General features: G+C 38.7%; 2 protein-coding genes across 2 annotated transcripts; one reads left to right on the plus strand and one right to left on the minus strand.

Moving 5' to 3' along the window:
* Positions 1–2,226: 2,226 nt before the first annotated feature.
* On the minus strand, positions 2,227–3,465 carry LOC138049032 (alpha-1A adrenergic receptor-like). The gene has a single exon (XM_068895143.1). The coding sequence runs from the start codon at positions 3,379–3,381 to the stop codon at positions 2,365–2,367; it is 1,017 nt and encodes a 338-aa protein (XP_068751244.1). The 5' UTR covers positions 3,382–3,465; the 3' UTR covers positions 2,227–2,364.
* A 3,137-nt stretch (positions 3,466–6,602) lies between these two features.
* LOC138049036 (coatomer subunit zeta-1-like) lies at positions 6,603–11,232 on the plus strand. The gene is made up of 8 exons (XM_068895146.1): positions 6,603–6,690; positions 6,921–6,989; positions 7,991–8,072; positions 8,153–8,244; positions 9,139–9,272; positions 9,987–10,038; positions 10,423–10,461; positions 10,632–11,232. The coding sequence occupies exons 1-8, from the start codon at positions 6,673–6,675 to the stop codon at positions 10,677–10,679; spliced, it is 534 nt and encodes a 177-aa protein (XP_068751247.1). The 5' UTR covers positions 6,603–6,672; the 3' UTR covers positions 10,680–11,232.
* Positions 11,233–11,552: the final 320 nt, after the last annotated feature.

The following is an 11,552-nucleotide window of genomic DNA, read 5'->3' on the forward strand; positions in this document are numbered from 1 at the left end:
ATATAATCCATTTGTGAGTTAGCCCTGGTAATGAATATTGGCCCGCACAAGAGTGAATTGGCCGAAGCGGAAAATACCACAGTCTTTTTGTTTGTTTTTCCAAATTTCGAATAACCATTGTTTTTGTTTTCTCTTAGGACCATTGTTAGTCCCAAGAGAAACTGAAAGCAATGCTTATGCAAAATTTGGGGGGACAAACAAAGAGTATTATGGTGTTTTCGAACTCGGCCAATTAGATAAGAGTGTTTCTCTCTCAACCCAGTACTGTCACAAATGGACTTTTTTATACACTACGCGCGAAAACAAAGGAAGAGCCGCTACTTTAACCAATCAGGAGAAGCCATGTCACACGTGACTGCGTCTTCCATGTTTTTTCAGGGACATGACAACTAATTTTCGCGGGAACGGGTATTCTAAAAATAGACTCATTTGTGACCGTGCTGGGGAGCCCATCGATGCCGTAAGAACACTCTTATCTAATGCACTCTTGGTTCACAAAAGTACAAGTCAGGGCTTTTTCCTGCCCTTATGTGGGGCTCTCAGGTCAGATAACCTGAACAAAGCTTTCCTCTGTCATGGTGTGGGGCCCATTTTCATTCCTTTGGCTAACGCTCAGGTGAAGGACACGGGAATAAAGACCGCACCTAAAATTACACTCTCAGTGATAGCTCTGTTGAAATAAGGGTCAGTGCCATGCGGCCAACGTTTGGATAAACGAACCTCTTCTCGTTACTTGATCTGTTCAGAATATAGACTTTGAGAAACAGTGATATCCAAAACATACTCAAAACAGTTGTGTCTTATTGTTCTATACCGGCTCCTATCTCCCGTTCCTTTCACCTGGATCCTTTTGTTACATAGAGCAGCAGAGCATCTGGTTTAAACAAGTGGTATGCAGCTGAAATTTTGCAGTCTATACGAAGAGTGAATACATACATCTTTTCTTCTACACAAACTTGTACGCAACAGATAAGAGCCTCTAAGGTCTGTTACTGGTCCTATAGATAAATCAACATTTTTTACACGGGAAAATCTGTGTCTGCAAGTATGGTCTCACCAATATGTGTCCCTTATTTTCTAAGGGTTGCGTTTACACTTACGACGGAAGCATAGGCACAAGTAACTTACGTGAACTCAGGAGCTAATTAACAACAAGTTAATGCGCATGCGTATATTGCTTTCACTTTGACTTGCATCGCTTATGTGAACCGGCACTGGATATTGAAAGTGCTTTGAAAGTGGATTCTCTGGTGACGAATGCCTGTGATATCCGCGGGATTTAAATTGGCCCTTGTTGCCTCGTTCAAGATAAAATATTCTTTTGAATTTTAAGCTTAAGAACGAGGCATCAAGGGCTAATTTGAATAAAAACAAAAGAATATTTAAATGGCGGCCATTTTGGAATAAGGTGTATAGAGCGGTTTTCAATAGATGGTTTTCAATCACGCGATGAGACGGCCATGTTGCACAAAACAATAGCAAATTATGGCTCATGTTTTGCATTATAAAGTCAAATTCTCACAAGACTTTTTTCTCTATTCTTCTGTGCACCAACATGGCCGCTGTGACGTCAGATGAAAACCATGTTTTTGGTGTCGTAAAACAAATACCAAAGTAATTACTTCGACCAATCACAGCGGGTACAAACAACGCAATGAACCAATCCAAATTCGTAGCAATTCCATGTAGTACTTTGCTCGCGTGCAAGTCGCGATTGGTTTTGGTTATCCTTTTCATTGGTTGATAATCTGGCGCGAGATTTTTAAACTAATAACTAAGCGTAGTAATTGCAATCACGTAGTTACTTTCGACAGTAATTTGAAAACTGCTCTAACTGGTAGTGCCAACCAATTTGTAGTTTAATTCGCCCAAACTGTACAGCGTCAACAAGATGGAGGAAGTGCGAAATACTTGTGAATCAGTGCATAATGTTATATTTTGAAGTGACGTTTTCGTTACCGTAGCCGTCGTCGTTTCTTGAACTCCCTATTGCGGGCGACGAAGGAGTACGACTTTTAATCTGGCTGGCGACATAAATATTAACAGCCATCAAAGTCGAGATTTTCCGGAAATATCCCAATCGCCCTGCTCGTTCCAAAACAACTGTTGTCAATCTATAGCGCCTTTTGATGGACCAATATCACAGACATTTTACGATTTAGCATCGCTCTCTGTAAGCCCTCTAATTAGCGCGTAGAACGTAAGAACATTCTCATCTTATCCATTCAGTCTTTCTAGACTTGAAGGCTATTCGACTCTTCCACACTTTGCAACGTACCGTTATTTCTAATATAATACATGCACATGATGACTTACTGCGAGAATGTGTGCTTTTGGCACCAGGTTACCGTGCTTGTCAGCGGTTTACCTTCTGACGGTAAAACTGGGGTGAACTTTTCCGATTTCAGGGGTAATTACTTCTTCCCTCTTGATGTGCAACAGCTTTCTGAAAGCTGTTCTGAATTCACTGCTAGCAAACGCATAAAGAAGCGGGTTTAATGAAGAATGAAGGTATGCGAGCCAGCAAGCCACAGTGTCAGCGATCTCAAGAGCGCAGTGTACAGTTCCATTATTCCCCACAATCATGAAGTTAATGATTTCAAACGGCAACCAGCAAAATACAAAGCAGAGGACAACAATCCCAAGCGTTTTTGCTAGTTTCAATTCCCGCGCAAATTTCTTGTTACTGCTACTTGTTGGAGCATTTGAAACAGATAACGTAAGCGCCGCAAGTCGCTTTGTGTGCTGCTTGGCGATGAAGTATATCTTGGAGTACAAAATGATCATGATAGTGAATGGAGAAAGAACATTTCCAATGAGGAGGAAACTATAAAAATAGGGATTTAAATCGAAGCTGTACATTTCGTTTTGAGGCGGCTCTAGGAGACAAAAGATTGAAATTCCAATGCCAAAGGAATATGCCCACACACAAGCAATCATGACTTTGTTAAGTTCTGGAGTCATCCATAGTTGATAACGGAGCGGATAAACCACTGCTAAGAATCTATCGATGCTTATCGCTGTCAGGTTCAACACAGATGCAGTTAGAAACAGAAAAAAGAGCGAATTCCACAAATTACAAAGGACACCACCCAATGTCCAACGAGGAAAATTTATCCAGTAGATAATATCGAACGGCAACACCAACAGAGCGATCATGATGTCCGACAAGGCCAGGCTAAAGATAAATGTTTCTGAATATGACAGCAGACTGGAGAATTTTACACTCGCTATGCACACGAGCGTGTTCCCAAATAAACATGAAATCAGTACGAAAAACATGAACACCAAACCTGAAATTGTGAAGGCGAGTCCGTGGTTTTCTTGGCAAAAAATAGAATCCAAGTCCTTGTTATATGTTAGTTGTGAAGTGTTATTCATTTTCGCAATGGGAAGCCGATTCTCCGTTTTCGTCTTTCCAAGAAACTCTGGAAACTGAAGCCTTAACTTCAGGGCAAGGAACAAATGGGAGAAGGCTTAATATATATCATCATTTCTTTTTCACATGACGTTTAACTGAGAGATACTTCCTTTTTAACGATTCTTCTCACGTATCCCACTTCAGAAGACGAAATAAACGCTCAAACACAATTAAATACCGCAAAAAATTATTAGTAAATCACAAGCAAATTAGAAACTAAAAGCTCATGTTCTAAAGGGGAAAGAAGAAAAAACGTGAATGAATGTGAACGTTTTTTTATTTGACATTTATCTATCAAATGATCTAAATTTTGACTTAGTGACCTAAGAGTTATTGACTCTTGCACAGCAAATGGCATTTTTCCCAGTGATGCAGTTGAAAATATCTCGAAGCCGGTCATAAAAAAGCTGTTAACAACTGCGAAGCGCCCCTAAGTCTCCGTGCGGCACCACCCGTAAATCGAGCATTGTCCGTATACCTTATAGAGAAATGGTTTATTTTATCTCAGCTCGATGCTGTTGCAATTCATTCCTTGCATGTCATTTTTTTTAAAGTGAAAACTAATGTGTACTTATTAAAATATATTTTTCCAGCTGTTGCTAAGGATCTGTGAAACATGTCAGATATGCTGTTCACTTGTCATTTCGCTGCCGGATTTGCCTTAGAAATATTTGTGCCGGGAAAAAACTTCGTCTTGTCTAATTGAGAAGAGATCCAACGCTTATACATTTTTATTTTAGATTTAGATAAGTATTCTAATCCCGACGCTTTTCAAGTTTAAACGGTTGCTTAAATTAACTCGTCCATATTTCCTCTACAAAGCGGTTTCTTGGAACCGAAAACCAGAGTAAACCGACAACCATTGTAAACGCGTGACCTCATTAAATTTCATTCAGTACGAAAATATCTAGAGGCAATATCGTTCTAATTTTGTTTGTACCATTTGATGCTTTTCCCAGTTTTTATTATTCTAGTTGAAGTTTCTTACCAACAAATACCGATTTTATAACGCTCGGCGTTCTGCAAAATATCCCTGCCCTTATTTTATTCATTTTCAGTTACATTTTATTTAATCAATTTACCTACAAAGGCAGGTGGAAGCACGATAAAACATTAAATCCCTTACAGGGTGTATCACCCAACCCACTGGTAATTTCCTAAGAAGAATTACAAAAACATAATGCAAAGATAACGTAAGACGTACAGGATCTGATGTTGGAACGTGTAAATAATCAACATCCTGACATCTAGTCAAATTATTGATCGTGGGGCATTTGTAAAGCCTTACATAGATAATCTTGTAGTTTTGCATGTCATAATTAGGTCAAAAACAACGCGTAATCTATTGAAGGAGAGTTCTCAACTAAACAGATTCATTAAAACAATGTGTCCACCATAAATTTCAAATTCTCACAAAAAACGAGTCTCTGAAAAGAGATGTCTTAGCATTAAGCCCTGAGGCACCACGTACGTGGCGATTTTACACCCTGCTTTACATTAAAAAAGAACAATGTGTCAAGAATTTTTAGCTTCACACTAGAAGCTAAGTAGCACTTTACTCAAGTAAGAAAAATTGGCTTCACACCTGATGACAAAGTATATTACTTGAAACGTTTTTGCAGTAAAATCCGACAGTCATACATATCACAAATGCAACTGTTCGGCAATAAAATCGTGAAGAAACGCATAAATTTGCTTTGTTACCGCAAAGAGTAAAGGAACACCGCAAAGCGACATCTTTTTTATTTCTCTAGAACGGCTCAACAACGCAGTTTTCGGTAAAGAAATTGCTGTTGAGCTTTAGCTAACCTGGAAAATGCATTTCCGTGTGGCTCGTATAATGTTCAACAGAGTTTTCGGGTGCAAAGAAATGACCTGAAGTGTGGTGTAGACCATACTTGGCGGCGTACTTTGGCTTCTGTGATCTACGAACGTTTCCATGGTCACTAAGTAAAGTCCAAGTAAGTACATTATACCCCTTCACACTTACAAGCTCTAGTGTGAAGCCAAGTAATAGTTCATAGGTTTCAAATTTAGGATGAGAAGTCAATAATTATATGATAATTCATTTTTCATGATACTGAAGCGTGAAGCATGCACTAAGCGCGTTTCCTCCATGATTCAGCATTGATGTTTGAGGAGCCTACACTGAGTTGCGAACAATGGCAAAGATGTGAGTGTATGTACCAGGAAAATGTACGGCACTTTGAATGCAATTCGTTCTGAAACAATTAGTTGGCAAACTTACTCAAAATTGTCAGTTCGTGAATCTTCCTTACGATTGTAAATTAGCATTTAGCAACTCGTTTCACTTTTCCCGGCGACCAGCTCCATGTTTCCTTAGAAACTAATCCATTCATTTCATCTCAGGATGACTTGTTCGGATGGTCTACTGATGACTACTGAGCATAAACGGGAGAATCTTGGGAGCTTAGACCAGTAACCTACAATACCGGACACATTTAGTTGGAACACTTATCGAATGGTATAGAATCCGTCGTGTTGCAAGATCGCAGCAGATCCCGTTTCCCCCTCACCCCCGGCCCAAATTCAATGTTGTGAAAGAGGATACCGGGCAACTGCTTTCAGTTGTGAAATCAACATTGAAGGAGGGCGGAAACGGGGATGGGTGTTCCAACAATTGTGACCTCTATTGTAGGTTCGTGTGACATGCTGCTAAAACAGAGTATTGGCGTATAAGTGAACAGTATTTCCCCAGAACTCTTGAAAAATGGAACACCGTACCATAAGAAAGTCAGAGATTGACATTCGGCGTACGTTTGGCACAATATAATTCCATGATACATGACCCACCTTCTTTAAAGTTCCGGGGGCTTTTCGCGTCAGGGGATATGCGAAAATGCATTTTTTGAACACTTATTATCGACCTTTGTGTATTTTTTTTTAATCATAGTACGATGGCCAAAGAACAAGAGTTAATATAAACGAGGCGTGAAAGGCTGATCAAACAGTGAAGGAATATCTGTTGTATTTACCAATATTTTGAAAAGTAATGCCTTTCTTCATCAGGGTGTTACAACTAAAAGAGTTTATACGAATTTTACATATTCAAAATTGGATTTAATAAAAGACGATTACAGTTCAAGGAAGTAATCTCCCTGAAAAACTTCTGTTTGTTCGCACCGAGCCCGCAACCACGCGTGAATTCCCCACGTCACGCGCGTAATACAGCTGCCCATTTATCCCGGTACACATAGCGCGCCTCATTACGATACGTCACCAAATCCAACATGGACTCCGTAGTTTTGGTAAGTTTGATATTTCCAGGATATATTTTTGTCTTTAAAGCCTTTCCATAGATTCTTTGTATTAGCGTTGTAAAGAAAACATGTTATATTTCATTTTTCTTGAGAATCTGACTCTAGCTTAGCGACCTGTTTTTAATAAATACACCGATACAGCGGCTCGAGCATTGTCTTCATCGCCATCGAGAGCAGAGTTTTCTAATATTCTAGTCTTGTCCTTTCCCTTTTCACAGGAAGCTTCCCTGTACACAGTGAAAGCTATTGCTGTGCTTGATAATGATGGGGAAAGAGTTGTAGCAAAGGTATTGAAAAATATTGCTCAGCAGTGAACCTAGAACAGTAATGAAAAGCAGCATAATTTTAAGAAAGCTAGTTATTCAAAAATTATTGAAGCCCTTATGCACCTGTCATTGTAAAGCCCCAGGGAAGGTGTGCTGAAATACCGAGGGGATTTGACCATTTTCTCTATTTTAGTGTCAAAATTCCCTGCCCAGGGGAAGCTTGTTGGTGTCAAATTCCCCTTCCCTGGGTAAAGTGATGCTGATTTGAATCAGGTTTTAAAACTAAATCTTCTCCCTCTTAACATCCCACACCTTGTACAAAGGCATTTACCATTTTTCAAATACGTCAATCAGTGACAAGCGTTCTTCTTGCCTTGTCAGTGTTGATCCTATGGGTGATTTTCAAGATGGTGGACTAGCAGCTACACTGTAGGTTCGAGGCTCTTGCATGACCTTGTCAGACAGTCCCACCCTTGGGATCTTGCGGTTTGTCAGATTTCTTGTAAATCCCCACCCAAGGAAGAGGAGTACAAGTCAAATCCCCTGGGTATGCCTGGCCCCGCTCCCCTGGGGCTTAACATTGACAAGTGCATTATGGAATGACCCAACATTTTGAATTTGTGTTTTATGTGCAATTTATGCAATGGTTTACCAATGCGACAGAGGCCAAAGAAAAAGCGAAAATTTTCTTGATGTCATTACATGTTGTTATTCTTAACAAGCCAGGCTGTGGATGCAAAGAATTCTCACCTTTTGTTTGTGGATCCATTGTTTGACATAGGCACATACCATAAATTATACCACACAACATGAAAGTGTACTCGCCCATGGAGAAAAGAGACCAACAACTCTTATAAATTAATATCTAATAATTACTGAAAGTTGAATCTCCAGTTTTAAAATTTTTGGTTTTTCAATGTAGTTTCACTTCTTTTTTCCCAAGTAACCTTAGACATGCCCTTTTGTTAGCATATCAGTGTTGAAGAAGTGTTTCCCTCATGTTTCTCATGGCTTTTTTTCAGTATTATGATGACACATACCCGACTACCAAGGAACAGAAGGAGTTTGAAAAGAATCTTTTCAACAAAACTCACAGAGCTAATGGTGAGGATTTCCTGTTTAGATTTGCATCAAATGCCCAAGGGCTCAATGTACTGAAAACAAGTTCTTTTCTTGTGATTCAGCGGAAATTATAATGTTGGATGGATTGACATGTGTGTACAGAAGTAATGTGGATCTTTTCTTCTATGTGATGGGTTCCTCCAATGAAAATGAGGTAGGAAATCCTAAGGTGTTCGATTTGTTGGTTTTATTAACACATTCACTCCTCAGCCAATCCAGGATGCACCCATTTGACAAGTAAAATCCTCTAGCATTAGACAGAGTAAAATCTGTTAAGTCTCACTCCTCAGGAGTCAATGGGTTGATTTAAAATCAAAACTGGCATAAGCTTAGACTGTGTGAATCCCAGTGGCTGGAGTGCAAGTTTGCTTTTTGCGTCAGCATCACCTCTAAGTTGTGCCTTATTGGGCTTTTTGGGGACTGGGTGATATTTATTTACAAGTAAAAAACGATCGCTCTGAAACTGCGACTTCTTTATGATAATCCATCGTTAGGGTGTCTTTTCTGCCTTGAGGGGTTTAATTGAGCTATCTTAGTTAAAAATGACACAAGGAAAGCTACAGTGTACATAAACATTCAATTATAGAAAGCCTGTGTGAACTGCAACTATCTTTGTTCGTAATAATGAGCACTGTATAGGACATGTGACAAATTCAGCTTGACATACTTCGCACATGCTCAATGGAAAATCAAACGGTTGCTCGCAGTGATTTCTCTCTTGGGAAGCATAGGAGAAAGTAACTGCTCATAGGTTACATGTACACTCTTTTCTGTTGGGTAAAGTTATCTGACCTTTGAAAACCTAAAGGCATACAATGTAAATCACCAGTCACATGTAGTGGATAAGCACCATCCAATTGAATTATTCACTACAATTCCAACGCATAGCATTATCCTGGCACACACCCTACAAGCAGCCAAGGCTGCATGTAGATCAAATAATGTTTGTTGCATTGAGGCAATATTTTTTTACTTAGTGAAGATTTTATAAGCCAAGTCCTTTAATTATCACTGCTTATATGTTGATTCTGTTACTTTGATCTTGTAGTTAATCCTTGTCAGTGTGTTGAATGCCTTTTATGATGCAATCAGCATTCTCCTGCGCAAGAATGTGGAGAAGAGAGCTCTGATGGACAATTTAGATGGTGTTTTGTCGATAGTTGATGAGATTGTAGATGGAGGGTAAGACTGCCTTGTTTTATCAAATACTTTTCATTTTACTTAGTTAACCCTTTAACTCCCAATAGTGCCACTTATAGATTTTACTCTGTCTAATGCCAGACGATTTTACTCGTCAATGGGGAACCCCACGGGGCTGAAAGGGTTAACCTATTCACACCTCAAATGCCCTAGGACAGCCCCATTTACAAGCAAAATCATCTGGCGTTAGACAGAGTAAAATCTATCAATTATCACTGTCAGGGGTCAATAGGTTAATGGGAAGGTAGTTTTTGACTGAGTTTAATTTAGCCTTTTGTGATTTTTTCTGCTTGTTGTAAGATGTTCGTGGAAACTGTAGCAGTAAAAGTGCTGGCCTTTCTGTGTTGTGTCCTCATATTGGTTTCAGTATTGTACAACAATTATGTGGTTCGGTTGGTTTTTTTCGCTTTGCGATTAACAGTACAGGGAAGTTTTTGATTGAGGACAGAAGCACTTTCTTATACATGTACTTGATGTACATGTAAGTTCTGATTTCTTACAGTTAAGGTTCACTTAAATCAAGTAAAAGACTCAGTGTTTTTTTTTTTTGTCCCTCAACACCTTTGCTTTAGCTTCTATGATACTCTGCTATGAAAGTATTTCCAGAGCATAATCCTGCTGTAATTTTCCTTTCCCTCCTTAAAAAATTTGCAGTGTCCATGAAAATGTACATACTACCCCTTTATTACTTTTCAGTGTTATTCTTGAAGCTGATGCCTCATCTATCATGCAGAAAGTTGCCATCAAGGTAAGTCATTATAGCAGAGGTTTTATTAGAAGCCGGGACCCAGGTACTAGCGCCGGTCTATGCTGAGTATGGTACCCGCCTTTGCTCAAAGGAGGTCTCAAGATCAAAAGCCAGACTATATACACTGTATAGGGGTGCCCGCTTACTCTTTCACAAGGTCCCTTCTACTTTAAAAATTATACAAAATTAATTTAAATAACAACACCAAATCAAAAGAAAGAGAAAAAATGATTGCAAGCGTCTATTCTATCGATTGTTGGGGAGAGACACTGGTAGTAAAGAGTGGTCGCAAGAATGTAACTTCTATTGCTTTCCTCTGGATGTTAAGAACTATTTTTCTTGTTGTGTTTCTTTAATCTCATGGGTTGTCTTGTTTCATTCCAGACTGATGATGTGCCATTAACAGAACAGACAGTAGCTCAGGTATGAAATTCCACTAAAAGATTGCACAATTAGGCTATGAACTTAAATTCACACATTTGTTTAACCAACTTGGCCCCTTTCCATTTCAATGACCAACAGTAAATAAAACAGAACTTGTCTAAACCATCACTGAAATCACTAACTTGGCTTCTTTCTTCTATTCATGACAGGTTCTACAAACAGCAAAGGACCAACTTAGATGGTCATTACTGAAATAGTATCAGAATCGTAAACCCAAACATTTGTTCAAAGTAGGAAATTTAATATTGAAGTACATACAGTGTAACAAGCATGATGCTGTACCATGATATCCTGGGGCAATAACTTTATGGAAGATCGTATAGTTTGTCCTTACATGTATGTCTTTGCTAGAATGAAAGAAATTTTGTGAACGAAGTCATGAAGAAAATGCCTAATTTGCTAAAATTACTGTATTTAAAAAAAGGTGTGGGTTTTGCTTCATGACAAGGTTATGTCATCACAACAACAAAAATTTATGTAGTTGTAGTCTTGTTTAAGGCTAATTCAAAGTTATTTTTTCCCAGCTAATGAATACATGTATGTGGGAAAAGCAGATCATAACAGGTGTTATAATTGAAATCCAAAAAGAAAATTGGGGTAACCATGCATTTTTCATTTTTCTTTTGAAAATCTTAATTTTGATTGTGATACACAAAGCTTTGTTTAGATTGGACAATGACATTTTTACAAATCACAATACAAAACCTGTTGAGTAAGACCTACAACATAAAATAAACAGTCTTAGTTCTATGGCTGGAGTTGTGCTTGTTGTCTTTTTTTTGCATTGAATTCACAATACATGCTGGCAAGATAATGGGAAATTTCATCGGCCTTATCTCATCATAACCTTTGACTAGGTTACTGCTAGCAACCTTAGATGTTCAGGACTTGTCTCAAGATGTGTGTAGTTTATTTTGGTTGCCACTGCATTTCCCATTATCTTGTCAGCATGCATTGTTGTTTCATCATCATCATCATCATCAGCCCAATGACAATTGTTACAGTTTCTACTTTCATCCCCCATAACCTTCTCAGTTACATGTAGATACTTACCCATCTTCCAATCTCTT

This window comes from Montipora capricornis, chromosome 5 (assembly GCF_036669925.1).
Source record: "Montipora capricornis isolate CH-2021 chromosome 5, ASM3666992v2, whole genome shotgun sequence".
Taxonomy (NCBI): Eukaryota; Metazoa; Cnidaria; class Anthozoa; order Scleractinia; family Acroporidae; genus Montipora; species Montipora capricornis.